This window comes from Salvia miltiorrhiza, chromosome 1 (assembly GCF_028751815.1).
Source record: "Salvia miltiorrhiza cultivar Shanhuang (shh) chromosome 1, IMPLAD_Smil_shh, whole genome shotgun sequence".
NCBI classification, from domain to species: domain Eukaryota; kingdom Viridiplantae; phylum Streptophyta; class Magnoliopsida; order Lamiales; family Lamiaceae; genus Salvia; species Salvia miltiorrhiza.
In genome coordinates this window covers 35854362-35870552 of record NC_080387.1, presented here as the reverse complement: position 1 = coordinate 35870552, position 16191 = coordinate 35854362, and the positions used below count along the sequence as shown (strand labels likewise).

Sequence of the window (16191 nt, the reverse complement as noted above, 5' to 3'; positions counted from 1 at the left end):
ATTAGTGTTTTAAGGGCATCCACAATGGGTGCTCGGAAATGGCATCGAGCCCCCCAAATCCACACCCTCCCCCCCATTGCCGCTCCCCCGACTCGCGAGCCCGCCTCCCCTCTCCGCATCCGGCTCAAACTGGAAATGGTTGGGCTCGTCTCCAACACCGCCCAATCACAAATTCAGGCAAAAAAAAAAAAACAGATTTTTTCCGTTGAGAATTGTACCGTTGGAGAAGCAGCCGTCGCTCAACGGCTGTTTTTTTTTTTTAATTACTTCAATTTCCCTCTATATCCCACACTCATTTCTTCATTCATATTTCTCATTCACTTCTCTCAAATCTAAAAAAAAAAAGTGTCATCAACCAACGATTCTTCAAATTATTCTTCCACCAATTCTTCATCTGACGAAGAAGTTCCAAACCCACAATTTCCTCCTCTTCCCGATCCTATGCAAAATCCAGAAGGTTTTTTATGAGTCTTTCTGCAAATTTCATACAAGTGGCGAGTTCATATCGATTTGATCATCCTCCTCTACCGAAGAAGAAGCGTAAAGTTGTTCTCCGTGATTGTGAAGGTGGTGGCGCACGCCTTCATCGGGATTATTTTGCTGACGACAATTATTTCGCCGTCGTTTTCACATGAGCTGGGCGTTATTTCTACACATTGTGAATGCGCTAGAAGTCGATCCTTACTTCCAACAACGTCCTGATGCTTGTGGGCGTTTTGGCTTCTCACCAATCCAGAAGTGCACAGCGGCGATTCGACAATTGGCGTACGGTACTGTAGCTGATTGTTGTGACGAATATCTTCGTATAGGCAAAACGACGGCGTTGGCGTGCTTGAAGAAATTCTGTAAAGCCGTTGTTCGGAAATTTAGCGGCGTATATTTGAGGAGGCCAACCACTGCCGACGTTCAACGACTCACTGCAATGCATAAGGCCAAACATGGTTTCCCAGGAATGTTGGGGAGCCTAGACTGCATGCACTGGTCTTGAAAGAATTGTCCAGTGGCTTGGCATGACGCTTACACTCGAGGGGATCAGGGCAAGCCCACGATTATATTAGAGGCTGTAGCTTCACAAGATTTGTGGATATGGAACGCCTTCTTCGGAATCGCTGGGTCAAATAATGACATCAACATTCTCAACCAATCCACGTTATTCAATGACGTCCTATCGGGCAATGAAGCAGCGGTGCATTTCCTCGCCAATAATTCCCACCACACCAGAGGCTACTACTTAACTGACGGCATATATCCGGACTGGTCGGTATTCGTCAAAAGCTTCGCATTTCCGAGCGACGAGAAGAAGCGAAGGTTCAAAGTGATGCAAGAAGCTGCAAGGAAGGATGTGGAACGAGCTTTTGGCATTCTTCAAGCTCGTTGGGGTATAATTAGAGGCTCGTCTCGTCTATGGAAGTAGGAGCATATGAACAACATCATGTTTACGTGCATCATATTGCATAACATGATAATTGAGGATGAAGGAAAGATTGCAACAACTTGGGATGGCGACGCTGGTGAGGGATCAAGCAGCATTCCTCAAACACAGTTCAATACCGGAGCACCACCGAAATTCGCCGCCTTTTTTACCCGAAACGCAAACTTGAAGGACAGTCGACTGCACACTCACCTCTGCGATGATTTAGTCGAGCATATATGGGCATGCTTTGGTCCCGTAGAGCCATAACTCGTAAATTTAATTTTATCGAAATTAATGTAATTTTTCATTATTATTTTTTTTATTATTATTATTTAATGTAATGTTTGATTTTTAATTTAATGAAATTTGAGTTGTTAAAAGTAAAGTTAATTTTAATTAAAAACATCAATAAAATTAAATGGAAAATGAAAATACAAATTAGAGAGCCAAGGGATGGGCTTTTAAATGGTGGGGACCACATTTAAGAGCCCACCTTGGCTCTCCATTGTGGATGCTCTAAGTGTGTAGTATAAACGTGATAAAGTATGAGAGAGAAGGTAATAAAGTGATAAAGTATGAGAGAAAATGTAATAAAGTGATAAAGTATGATAGAAAAGGTAATAACAGATTGATTAATTAGTTATAATTATGCAATTTGGGCCCACCAAAACAAGAATTTTCGCAAGAGCCCTCACTCGAGCCCACGAGTAGCTTCTGTATTGCTCGACACTTGAGCCGCAGTATTTTCCAACCTAACTCTGACTTTGATAGCAAAACGACGAAATAATTGTCAATGAGTTTGTCGGTAATCAGCAGCGGCAGATAAATAAAATCGTAGGTAATTAATTTACCGATATTTATTTTGACTTTGGATGAAGTCCATCTATAACCTTTGTTACTGAAGAATTTTGAGATTTATGATTCCTCGATGTTCGATCAAATTGATGACTGTGTTACTGTAGAATTTTGAGATTTATGATTCGTCGATGTTCAATTAAATTGATGACAGTGTTACTGTAGAATTTTGAGATTTATAATTTGTCGATGTTCGATCAAATTAATGTAGTGTCACATGCTTTACTGATGTAAATCTTTAACGCCATTTCACCATACTTCAACGCCATTTCACCATACTTCCACTTGGTTATCCTCTACATCGAATGAATGGCTTTAAATACAATCAAACATTATCGTAAATTGCTCGTTGTGCCATGAAACTCGATTGTGTATGATCAATTAAACCGGACAAGGCGTGCTTAAGCGATTACATGAGACATTAGAAATGATCTTATAAACAACATTCAATTTATTTTATTTATTTGTCTTACTCATAATTGCTAAAATTTGATTGTTGTCTATCAAATTTTTGGCTCCTGCGCATCCCGTCCTATAGCGAGAGAAAGGAATATCCTATTTATATAATTTACTATTAAGCTATTAATGTGACCGCATTTATAAACTTGTAAACTGAGTTTGCCTCAAGTCATTAAGTCAACGTCGTCTAACATCCCACCCCCTCCGCACCGCAATTCGCGCAACTAAAATTAATTAATTTATTTTGTTAAAAAAACATAAGTAAATAATAAAATTTAAAGCCCATGTGATCGAAGAATCAAATTCAAGACCTCGGGAATTGAGTATTAACCTCCTACCACTAATTCAACACACGTACAATTTTTTTTTCTTCAATTTCAATTTTATATGCTTTTAAATTTATAATTATTAAGTGGGACTTATTCCATCCAATTAGATTATATAATTACTATTTTTATCATTTAATTTTATTTTTATTAACTAATAATAAATTGATAAATTTAAAATTATGGTATATTATCTTTTACAATTTAATTCTTAAAATAAAAATTAAATATAATTCATAATATTAAATTAAATTTTATTTTTATAAAATATTATTTTTTAAAAAAAATTGTTATTAATCAAATAAAGGAAAAACACACTCACACTCTAACCCTCTAGGTGACTCGAATCCCTGATCTATTGGTTGAAGGAGAAACGTCTTACCAACAGACTGTGCTTCATCGTCAATATTATTAAAACAATAGATTGAATATGAGATATAATAACACACGCAAAATTGTAAAACACTTGGCCTCATCCCTATTTCCTAATAAATTCTCTGTTCTCCTAATTATTTCTTTTCTTTGAGTCGGGAAAAGAATCTTTGACCACACTGTTTATGCAAATAAGTATGATCGTTTGGTGCGTGTATTGATATAGCAATATATAATTAATGTTGAAAGTTAGAGATTTTGGATTAAAATCTATCATGTTCCAATTTTTTAAATTTCGTTATTTAGTTTTTAATTTATCAAAAAAAAAAGTATGATATTTTGGATAGCAACAAAGAACATCCTACCAACTATTGTTCATAAATGGATTTTGATTACTTTGATTTTTGTAAGTATGAATGAAGGAATTATAACACTCGACTTTATGGTGGTTACGTAGCAATCCTACGTATCCTAATAAGTTTATTTATCTGTGAACAGAATCTTTTCCACTTCGCACAAAACATATATATACCCGTTTTACTTAAGTTATATTTAACTTAATTGAAAAATGTCCTATTTTATTTTACAAATACAAGTTTCTTATGCTTTATTTTTTAAATATCTCTGATGTTGATGATTTTTGCTGATTTTTTTTTAAAAGTTTTTATATATTTTGATCGATTTGACAGTTATCAGTCATAAATATATAAACACGATTTAATAACTATCAGTCAAGAGTTTATCTAGCCGTCCGGATGATTGGATCATTTCACTGGACGATATGATTTTATCGGGTAGCTAGATGATTTGGGCGACTAGATGATCTAACCACCCAACGGTTAGATGACTCTCGACTGATAGCTGTCAAATTACTCCATCCGTCCCACTGTAAGTGAGACCTTTTTTTTGGGCACGAGAATTAAGAAATGTGTATTTTGTGTGTAGGTGAAAAAGTGAAAAGGTGTTTAAAGGGAAAAGCTTTTACCCAAAAAGGAAAGGTCTCACTTACAGTGGGATGCCCAAAATAGAAAGAGTCTCAGATACAGTGGGACGGATGGAGTATTTTCTTTTTCAAATTTTTCTTACGTATTTATGACTGATAGTTATCAAATCGATTAAAGGTGTAAGACCTTTCACAAAAAATCAAACAAAACTATCAACATCAAATGGTAAAATAGGTTATTTGCTTAAATTTGAACATAAAATGCTTAAGTTTATAACGTATGCATTTTTAACATACAACCTAAGGAATATAACATTTTTACCTATTAACACAAACATATACTTCCGCTGTTATATAAAAATTGCGCACATTTAGTTCGATCATTTTCGTTCATATTTTTTATTTTTAGATATTATTTCTTATATTTAAATTTCAAAATCTCAATTTATTTAAAATAAATTATCATTGGTAGCACTTTTTCCACTCATAACACTATAAATAATGTAAATTCATTATTCCCCTAAAAAAATATATTTAGCTAACATTTTTAAAACTCATACGAAAAGAAATGGGCACACTTTTATGGACAAAATGAGTATTACTATTAATTATGAATTATTAGCTTTACAAAAATGACGAAACTATTAGAATTTAACCTTAATTATTTGTCCCTATTAACTGCGGCTTCTCCTCTATATAAACCCCTCCATAAATATCTGTCTCCCTCCACAGCTCCCAACACAACCAGCCATGGCCGCTTCCTCCTCTCTCCTCCTTCTAATCGCCGTCGCCATGGCTCTGCTCGCCTCTCCGGCGCTGTCACTCACCTGCAAATCGCAGACGTTCTCTCAGCACAATCTCACATTTGCCAGCTGCACCGACCTCCCAACGCTCAAGGCTTCTATCCACTGGAGCTATGACGCGGCGGCGAAGCCGATGCCGACGCTCTCCGTCGCCTTCACCGCACCTCCGGCGAAGCCCGAAGGCTGGGTGGCGTGGGCGCTGAACCCTACCGGCACCGGCATGGTGGGCTCCCAATCGCTGGTCGCGTTCGCGGCGGCGAACGGATCTACGGTGGTGAAGACGTACAACATCACCTCGTACGGCCCGATCTCCGAGTCGCCGATCTCCTACGGCGTGCTGAGCAAGCGCGCGGAGTCGTCGAAGGGCGCCATCACGATCTTCGCCGTGCTGGCGCTGCCAGCGGGGAGCAAGGCCGCGGTGAACCAGGTCTGGCAGGTCGGGTCAGCCGTAGTCGACGGCGTGCCGGCGAAGCACGCGTTCGCGCCGGATAATCTGGCCTCGAAGAACACGCTGCAACTTGCCGGAACGGCGGAAGACGGCGGATCGCCGTCACCGGCACCGGCGCCGATTGTCGCGGCCGCGCCGGGCGGGGGGGTGAGCGGGAATGTGAATGGAGGCGCTAGGGCTTGGGGGAGTAGATTGGGGGATTATGGAATTTGTGCGCTGCTTGGGATTTCCATTTTTGGATTTTAGATTTTAGGAATGTTTCTAATTTTTCACACTGTTCATTCACGAGAATGGTTAACAATAATTTGTTTTTGTAAACGACACTTTTTAGCTTTTTGGAAATAAAAAGTTTGTTTTTATTTTTGTAACATATTTATATATGTATACATCTGATCTCATTTTAAAAATATCACCATCCACAAAAAAAAAATAGCGTTGGAGCATTTCCAACCATAGAAGGTCTCTTTTTTTTTTTTATAAATTAACATTATCAAATAAAAAAATTTAAAGATTGCACTACAAAAGACTCGAATCCAAAATCTTTAACCTTAAACATTAAACCTTTTACCGTTTGACTTACACATGCACATCATATAGAGTCCCTCTGAGTTGAGTCTGAGTGTGTGGTTTCACTTAAGAGCCTAGCAAAGAGTTCTAATTGAAGTTGTAATTTTTGCATTTTCATTTTATATCGTTTACCTTTTTAATTTTAAATTTAATATTTTATTAAAATTAATTGTCATATTAGATTAATTAAAATAAAACATAATAACTAAACTAAAATTATAATAATTTAATTATGGCTCGATCGGACTAAATCGAGCCCAAATGTGCTCGATTAAATTTGAGTTGATGAGAATCATGCAATTATAAATTTGGCGGTCACAAATGGGGGATTGTCGAGCCAAATATTGTCGGAATTCTGACAGAGCTGCGGTGCGAGGATGAGATGTAGCCAAGCTACTCGAAGCCTCATGGTTGCCATTTTCTTCCCATTTCGATGTGCAGTCGCGTTCCTTTTCAATGATAATGTTGTGTAAAATGATGCACGCAAATATGATGTCGCTCAATTGCTCATTCTTTCAAACACAAGCTAGTCCTTTGATAATAGCCCAACGGGTTTAAAGGACGTCAAAAACTAGTTCTATGTCCTTTCGAGCAGCTTCTTGTATCAACTTGAATCTCTTATTTTTCTCGTTCGATGAGAATGGATGACTCTTCACAAAAGTTGAGTAATTAGGATAGATGTTGTCAGTTAAGTAGAGTACTCTATCGTGTAGTAGGAGCTATTGGCATTGAATGTCACCGGTGGAGCCTTCCTTCAAGAACTTCGTTAAACAACGACGATATGTTCAGCACAGGTTTCACGATCCCGATAAATGTAAGCTTTCCTCTTCAGCCTTCGCCTCAGAGAGCTATTGAGCGAATCAACTGCGTCAAGCGTGTGCATTCGATTTTTGTTAAAACCAAACGAAATCAAATTTGTATTTGATCTTTAAAAAAAATTGAACCGAATCAAATTAACCAAATAAACCAAACCGAAAAATCGAAATAATTCAAAAAAAAATTGAAAAACCGAAGAAATAAAATGAAAAATAAGAAAGAGATAAATGTATTATAGGTGGATAAGAGGTGTTAGGTCCAGAGGGTCTCGAATAGGTGTATTGGGGGATACACCTATAGGCTATTTTTGAAAATGAAACTTTGAAATACAAACTGACTCAACCTTTAGTTAAAAGAGTTTTATCAAAACAAGGTTGACGACTGATACTGAATACTCTTCAATAAAGAGTTATCAGTTAAGTCAAAGACTTTAACTGATACACGTAAGGCTTCAGTTGAGTTTGTTAAACAGAGAGATGTTATGAATCTTACTGATTATCTGAAGATAGATCAGTTATACTAATAACACACGCAGCGAAAAACTTTTGTTTCGAAATAGCCTGTGAGATTAATCACGTTGTCAGCAGTTAAGTTTCTCTTTGCAATTAATCAATTTTCAGTTTAAGAAAGTATGAGCACAAGTAAGAAGGTAAATACTGAAAGCTATAAATAGCACAGAGATTTTTACGTGGTTCGGAAAATACTTCCTACATCCACGGCCAGTTGATCAGACTGACAACTTCACTAGGCATATGCTTACGGGTGCACAGCAAACCTGGACGTGTGCTTACGGGTGCACAACAAACCTGGACAACTGAAGATCCTATCTTCAGTACCAACACACCTGGTTGTATTTCTCACTCTTAGCGCACTAAGATCTCTTCGGAGACAGAGCACTAGTCTGAACTCCTTACTACTCAAACTCTCGATTCGGTCGATTGAAAAGAGGTTCGAAAACTTGCCAACTAGATTACGAAGAACAAGTTCTCTGTAATCAGTTATACCTAGGCTTTGGATATACAATATTTGCCTAAGTTCTAAGAGAATGTATGTAATCAGCAGTGACTGATTTTTGGCTTTGTGATTCTCTTCTTCGATTCAAACTTTGGAAGGGCTTTGAATGCTAAGTAACGAATTCGACAGCGTTTCAGCTTATGTAGTTGAATCGGTTAAGATTGAAGTGATCCTTGAGCTCTATTTATAAGAGACGTCTTAAATAGATCCGTTGGCTGAAATGGTCTTCAAGAATTCTTCCGTTAGAAAGTAATTTGAACTTGGGCTGAGGCTTCAATCTTCGAGGTTCCTTTGTTTGGTTAGAACAGTTACTTTTGAGGAGCAGGAGATAGGACATCTCTGAAAAGGTGATCACCAAAAGGAATAGCCTCTACAGAGAAAGGACGATCCTGAGATCTTTGCATTTAATGCGGCTGTACTTCTGGAGTGCGTGGCTTCCTTTAAACTTTAGAAGTTCAGTCCGACGAAGAATGTTTAACTGATACTTGACTATAGTATCAGTCCGCTGAATCCACGTGGCTCGCATTAAATAATCAGTCGTAACTGATTCTTGGACTGGATAGTCAAATATCAGTATTTGACGTTGCCTTTATCGTTATATCAGTCGGCAACTTCAGTCTTCAGTCTTCAGAACAACAACTAAATTAGAAAAAGAACTTTAACACTTGAGTTCGAACAGTTCTAGTCTATTACAAGTGAAACCTATTGATTTTGGTATCATCAAAACTAGGATTAGAATATTTCATTAAGTTCCCAACAAGAGGTCTCCACGTAAGCTACAATTCAGCACTTCGGCGATCGAAGAAAAATTGGAAGGACATAAATGCAAAAATTGAAAATATTGTGATTTAATTCGCCGCACTTCAAATATCACGTTAAAATTGTAATTTCGAATAATTTGTGATTTTATTTGCCAAAGCCCCTCATGCTAATTTATTATATTGTGAGTGGAGAAAATGACAGATATATGATGGGGTATATAAACAAATGGAAAGGAACTAAGTTTTGTGTATATCTAAAATAGGGTTAATTGCATGAAAATACACGAACTTTAGTCGCAATTTCATTTTGCACATGACTTTTGAAACTTACATTTTTAATCATGAACTTTGCATTTGTTCCAAATTTTCCTTAAAATTGAGCTCCGGCAGCCGGAAAGATGACATGTCTTCAAACATGCCACACGTATGTGACACGTCATTAGTTCAAACGACGTAGCACAAAACGACGTCGTTTTAATACCGCGTTTCTCAATCCCCAAATCGAAAGCCCTAGTTCCCTCAATCTGGAATTCGCCGCGGCTCTTCTCCGGCAGTGTAGGCTTTCCCCTTCTCCTCCTTAATCTGGAATTCGCCGCCGCCGTTGTAGAACCGGCGAGTGGATTCTGCTCCACTCTTTCTTCAATTCGTGTTTCTCTCCCTCTTTGAAATCCCTCCGTTTATTTCTCACTTCTAAAGTTTCACCTCAAATTTTAGGAAGCTAAACTGAGCCCTAGCTCCATTTCGGCGTATTTCCTCTCTTTCTAGATGCAAAGCTGAAGCCGCTGCCTATCTCTCCCTTTTTCAAAAGCTGCAGCTCCGGAGTCGACGAGGCTGCCGTTCAACGTCTTGCCCCCGGTTCGACGAAAATGGCAGCCAACCGCCTCCTCTCTCTGTCTCGTGGTTTATGACAAAGCTAACTCCTCCTTTTTGGACGGTCTTAGCATTAAAATCAGTAATTGAAGCAACAACAACAGTCTTAGCATTAAAATCCAGCCTCTTTGCTGCCGCCGCGGCCGGCGACGACTTTCGGCTGTTTAAATGGCGTCGTTTTACAAAACGACGTCGTTTCCATGTCTGCAAACTTCCGGCTGTTTAAATGGCACATACCCGGCTGCCACATAGGCGCCACATCAGCTCTCCGGTGACTGGAGCTCAATTTTAAGGAAAATTTGGAACGAATGTAAAGTTCATGATTTAAAATGTAAGTTTCAAAAGTCATGTGCAAAATGAAATTGCGACTAAAGTTCGTGTATTTTCATGCAATTAACCCTCTAAAATATCAAAAAGTGACTACTTTATGTGGATGGGGGGAGTATATTCTATTGCGCCGTCACCACCGTCTAATATCCTCCGTTCATTTCTCTCTCAAATATGTATTGTAGCTGGAACAACATCAATTCCATTGGAATCGCCCCCTCTCTTTTTTGACCGATGACCAATAGAGAAATTTGTTGAATTTCACTATAAATCAAAGAAAAAAAAAAGTGACCGAACTCCCAAAAAAATGCATATAATAAAATATAAATATGCATATTGTTAAAAAAAACATGCATATTACACAACAAAAGACTGGATACATTAAAACATAAATATGCTATGTGTTTTATATTGTCGTTCGTTCTCATTCTTGCATATATCTCGTTCGTTCTTATTCAAAATCCAACCAAATCAATGTCATATATTGATCCGTTGCTTTATTTCTCCTAATACATTGTTTGTTTTTTTAATTTTTTTTTTGAAATTAATGGTAGTCTGACCTGAGTAATAAAATCTCTTATTTCCCCCCTATAAAATTATTTTGACTAGCCTGTAATTATTATGCTTCCTTTTAGCTTTACCCCATGCAAAAACAAGCATTTATAAGCATCTTTTCTTGGTGTTTTTATTAGTGTAATGAAGCAGAATTTGTCACGTCAAATTACCTTTTAAGTAACATAGTTTGGCATCTTGCCCACCATCAACACGACGTGTCGTGTTTCCCACATTTTACTGCTCATTTTGGTGCATCACTAATCATTAATTATGCTTAATTAATTAGGCCTGAGTTGATTTTGTGTATGATAATTAATGATATAGACTATTCTAAGCATTTTCATCAAATTTATTTTGTAGGAATTCTCGATATGTTTTGAAATTGTTAAAACAAAAGAAAAGGACCAAGAAATCGGACGAATTTCAGTCTCCAACTCACATATTACATATATTTTCAGTTTCCAACGTTTAATTGAAATTTTTTTTGTATATAATGTTTGGAACATGCCACAATTTTTTTTTGGTCAAGGAATTCGCTCGTGTTCATCACCTTTCTTCTTTATTCAATTTTATAAGAAAAAATATGCCCGTTTTCTTATTTTTGGCCAAAACAAATGAGGCTTTATTTGGCGGGATTGCTGGAGATTTGGCCGGGTTGGGGGAGGAAGACCGGCGGGGTTACTGAGGATTTGGTGGGAAAGAAGATGAGTTGGGGATGTTTTTTAATTATATATGAATTAAAAGTAAAAATAAAATTTGAACTTGAAAATAATTTAAATTATTAATTATATAGATAACTATTTAATCATAAATTTAAAAATATATTTAAATAATTAAACAATAGTTCTTTAAATTTTGTGTACAAAAAACGCTTTAACTTCTACGGGACGAATAGCTTTATTTTATTCTTGTACACATTGAGAACAAAAATTGTAGGGACCTATTAATATGAAGATAACAAAAACGCTCGTTTTTCGAAACATTATCTAAAGTCGTTAAAAGGCCATATTTAACAAATGGGTAGGTAATTTTTTTTGGATCGACTTGTTTTAATATGGTTATAAAGGGAGTCAATAATAATTTAACCATTCAACTTAAGGTCTTAAAAATACAGAGGAAAAATGATGAGATGTAGTGGGAAATTGGACCACTTAAGATAAAGTAGAAAAAAGTAATTGGAGTTTGTTACTCTATTTCTCTAAGATTAGTGCTTTCTTGATTTGTCATATTCCTAACTGTCCAACAAAACTAGACAGAAAGCCCACAACTATAGGAAGTAAATACCAAGTCGTGCCCCATATGCTATCTTGCTTTAACTAGCAAAAGTAGACAATGACTTGCAACAAAAGCTTATTTAATCAAAATAAAGAGAGAGGTTACTATTATAAAAACAGAGTAAATAATATATAGAAACAACAAATATGTTGAAAATATACATTGGCACGATTGATAGCGAGGTGAGTCATATAGTAGTATATTAGTCTTCTCTAATATGATTAAATATTTCTTATTCTGACGGATAGTGCTCAGATTCGGATTTAAAGACATAATAAGATAGTTATAATTTTGCTTGCACTAGATTGTGTTTTGGCTTTTATTTGGATATATACGTGGTTAAGTTACAGTGAGATTACTATTTTTCGTGAGATGTGGGATTAATGAATAAGTTAATATACAATGATGAATAAGGTAATATATAGTGTTGAATAATAATATTAAAAAAAATTAGTATAATTTTCGCTCCCTCCAAAGTTCGAACTCAGATAATTTTTTTCCCCTCCATATAAATAACAGCCATAGAATACATTAAATCAACGCCTACAAATCAATCTAAAATCTCATCATCATATACGAGAGATTTCATTGAAATCATTTCCCCTATATATATATATATAGTGTTGAATAATAATATTAAAAAAATTAGTATAATTTTCGTTCCCTCCAGAATTCGAATTCAGGTAAATTTTTTCCCCTCCATATAAATAACAGACAATAAAATACATTAAATCAACGCCTACAAATTAATCTAAAATCTCATCATATATGAAAGATTTCATTGATACCATTTACCCTATATATAAAAATATATATATATATATATAGGGTAAAGTTCTATGGAAACACAAAGTTAGATGGAGAAAGGAGACGCAATATGAGTCGTTAATCAATCTTGAATCAAAGGCTAAGATTACAAATGAAGATACTACAATTGGTAAGATTCATATATCCGAAAAAACTCAAAACGGGAGCACTTCTCTCAATCATCAAATAGAGAGTAAGCGTGAAAAGCCAGAGTAAGGGCCTAGATCGCTAGCAATGCCGATGCTGTACTGACATTCTAAGATAGATCTCTCTCTCTCTCTCTATTCTTCTCCACCCACGCAACGAACAATTCCTCCCCGCCACGAACGTCTATCTCTTCTCTCCATCTCTGCGCCCCCGTCACCGTGAACGCCCCAACCACCCCGCGCGGCCTAGGGTTCGAATCCCTCAGCGCGGCGCCGCCTCTTCCAACGCCTTCGATCAGCGGTGGCACTCCCATTTATGGAGAAGGATATATAAGTAGAGAATAGAGAAATATTGAACATGTCATGAACATGTCAGTAGAAGCGGTTGAAAATACCAATAATTTTATTGAACGTTTGGGGGTTTGGGGGTTCGAACCCTGTATAAGTTCAACACAATTCCCATTTAACGTTAAACGAACAAACGCTAACCGTTAGATTAGATAAGATTAACGGCTGGATTGCTTCTCCTTTTGTTGCAAACATTTGTTTCTCCATCTAACTTTCTCCTATATATATATATATATATATAAGGAAGAGTTCAATGGAGACCACTAAATATTCAATGAACAGAGACCAAATATCAGCCGTTGATCTTATCTAATCTAACGGTCACCATTTATTCACGCCATGTTCAACAGATTTGATGAACGTTTATCAAATTCGTTGAACATATCAGTAATTCCGTTGAACATTCATCAAATCCGTTCATGACGTGAATAAATGCTAATTTTTTGGGGTTGTGGGATTCGACCCTGTATATGTTCACGAAAAAAATCTCGTTGAACATGGCGTGAATAAATGGTGACCGTTAGATTAGATAAGATCAACGGTTGAGATTTGGTATCTGTTCTTTGAATATTTAGTGGTCTCCATTGAATATGACCACACACACACACACACATATATATATATATATATATATATATATATATATATATTGGTGCGGTTATTGTAAGAACTATATTTATCGTGAGATTAATGTAGTTTTCAATAAAATTGATACATCCACCATTAAATTAAAAAAAAAAATCACTTTCTTCATGATTTGAAATCAATTGCTAAATTTATTCATTAAAATAATGCATAGATACATATATAGTGGTTTAAATAAAAACTTTTATTTAAAATGATAACAAAAAACTATTCTTAAATGAAATTTAGTTGCTTTCTATCTTCAGTTGATAGTGATTAGAAGATGACCCTTTTGGAATTTTGGATTTGTCCATTGTCCGATAATGACTTGACCAAGTTCAAATTTGACTTATCGATCATATGTACAAGCAAAAGCAATTTGTTATATTTATTCATCTTCTCTTTGATTATGAACTCTTAATCTTGGTTTTCAATGACATAAACTTTTGAGTTCTTGTTGTTCGAGTACTTAATTTTAATAAGATGTTAGATTTTGACAAGCTTGACGAGGGGAACATTTTAATTTGACATATGTGTGAATTACCAATACTTATTGTCAACATCAAATGTCAAAGTCTAATATAACAGGTACTTGAAATCGCTGCAATGGAAATGGAAACTATGTATGAAAGAAAACTCAATAAGAAAAAAAATTAAAATGAAAATGGAACACAATAATAAATGCCGTTGATTGTATTTTGACGTAAATGAGATTTGCTTTGAAATTCGACAGTTGTAGCGAGTCAACTGCCACAAATTTTGGCCCACGTGACCTTCAATTCAAAGCCATTGATTATTATTTATTTCTTTTTTGAATTAAAAGCCTTTGATTATTTTTTGTATTAAATTGGGCTAATAGCCGCTGAGAACATTCACATTGGTGTTACATGATAGCTTATATGATAGCTTACTTTATGAGGGGGAACCACATGATATAAAGAGGCTGCATTGGGGTTACATGATAGCCTACATGATTTTTTTAGTTGTGATTTTTCCATTTTTCATTTAAGTTTAATTTCATAAATTTAAATCACACAATTTACTTCAAATTTAAATTGCATTAATTTTGAAATCCTAAAAATTACATAAAACTTAATAAAATAAAAACAAATACTACAAATAACTATTCCGGCCCTAGAGGTCCGAAACGTGCCCAAACATGCTCCATCAAATCATATTGGAGCGCGGCGTGCAGCTGCCTATCTCGGAGAAGGGTATCTCTTTGCACATATTCCTCGAAGGAAACTGGGGTTGCTCGACCACTCTCCGTCGAGTCACTGCTAGACGCCCCATGTCCCGTGTCGTCATCTCTCCAATTGGTTGCTCCTTCACCTTCGTGCTCCACAATCATGTTGTGGAGAATGATGCAACACAGCATGATGTCCCGGAGGTGCTCCAGGTACCAATTTCGCGCGGGACTGCGAATGATTCCCCACCGAGCTTGAAGGACTCCAAAAGCATGTTCGACATCCTTTCATGCCGATTCTTGCATCTTCTTGAAAGTATCCGCACTGACACCGGTGGCTAATTGGCAGATAGCCGGCGTGCATTTCTGCAAAGGGGAGAGAGAGTCCCGACCTATTGCATCAGTGGTCATCTGGAAGTAAATATCTTCACCTTGAACAGCCGCGACGATGCGCAAGAACAGCTCCTTCTGCATTCGAAAACACCGTTGGAAAAATGTGGGTCTGTACGTCGGATTGTCGTTGAAGTAGTCTTACATAAGACGTAGATGGGCTTCCTCTCGATCACGGTGGACGTAAGACCGGGGACGTTTAACACGTCCCGGGCGCCGGTTGGGTGTAGATTTGAGCAAGCAATTGTTTCTGCAACTCTATCTCGTCCATGATCGCGTGAGCTACACCGTCAGATGAATCAGACGAAGAACCGTGGTCGGATTCCGCCATTGTCGGAAGAAAAAAGAAGAAAAGGCTTGAAAGGTATAGATTGAAATAGGAGAATTATTGAGTGAAAGTGAGGAAGAAGAAGGAGGAAGAGAGAATATAAAGAGAAGAAAAAAAAATCAAAAGGTCAAATTTGCACGCAAACCGAGACAGCCAAAGCTGCCTTTCAAATTCAAAATTCAAAAATTCGATTTTTTTAATGGCGCGTGTTTCATCAACGGTAAAATGGGCTACACGTTAGAACGTGTAGCCCTCGTGTAGGCGAGGCCCGCATCGCCTTACACGATAGCGACCTTACACGAATAGGCCGCATCGTGTGAGCGATGCGGATGCTCTAAATCCTATAACTATTTTCGTATTCGCGTTTTCCATTGTTCTCAGAAATTCTGCCTCAGTATATCACAATTCACAACTAATTTAGGAGTCGCGATTTGCATCATGCGAAGTATTCCTACAAAATTGAAGATGACTTGGCAGCCGGACTAATCTACCTGGCATAGAATTCCGATAGGTAAAATGACGTCGTTTTGCCTTACGTTTCTTTGAAATTATTAGTC

The 16191-nt window shown here is 36.8% G+C and overlaps 2 protein-coding genes across 2 annotated transcripts; both read left to right on the top strand.

The window, feature by feature from the left end:
• Positions 1 to 631: 631 nt before the first annotated feature.
• On the top strand, positions 632 to 1414 carry LOC131007178 (uncharacterized). Its single transcript, XM_057934352.1, has 2 exons — positions 632 to 941; positions 1002 to 1414. Exons 1-2 carry the CDS (start codon positions 632 to 634, stop codon positions 1412 to 1414), a joined length of 723 nt encoding a protein of 240 aa, XP_057790335.1.
• Positions 1415 to 5045: 3631 nt separating this feature from the next.
• On the top strand, positions 5046 to 5990 carry LOC131022896 (auxin-induced in root cultures protein 12-like). The gene has a single exon (XM_057952440.1). It carries the CDS (start codon positions 5120 to 5122, stop codon positions 5864 to 5866), a length of 747 nt encoding a protein of 248 aa, XP_057808423.1. The 5' UTR covers positions 5046 to 5119; the 3' UTR covers positions 5867 to 5990.
• Positions 5991 to 16191: the final 10201 nt, after the last annotated feature.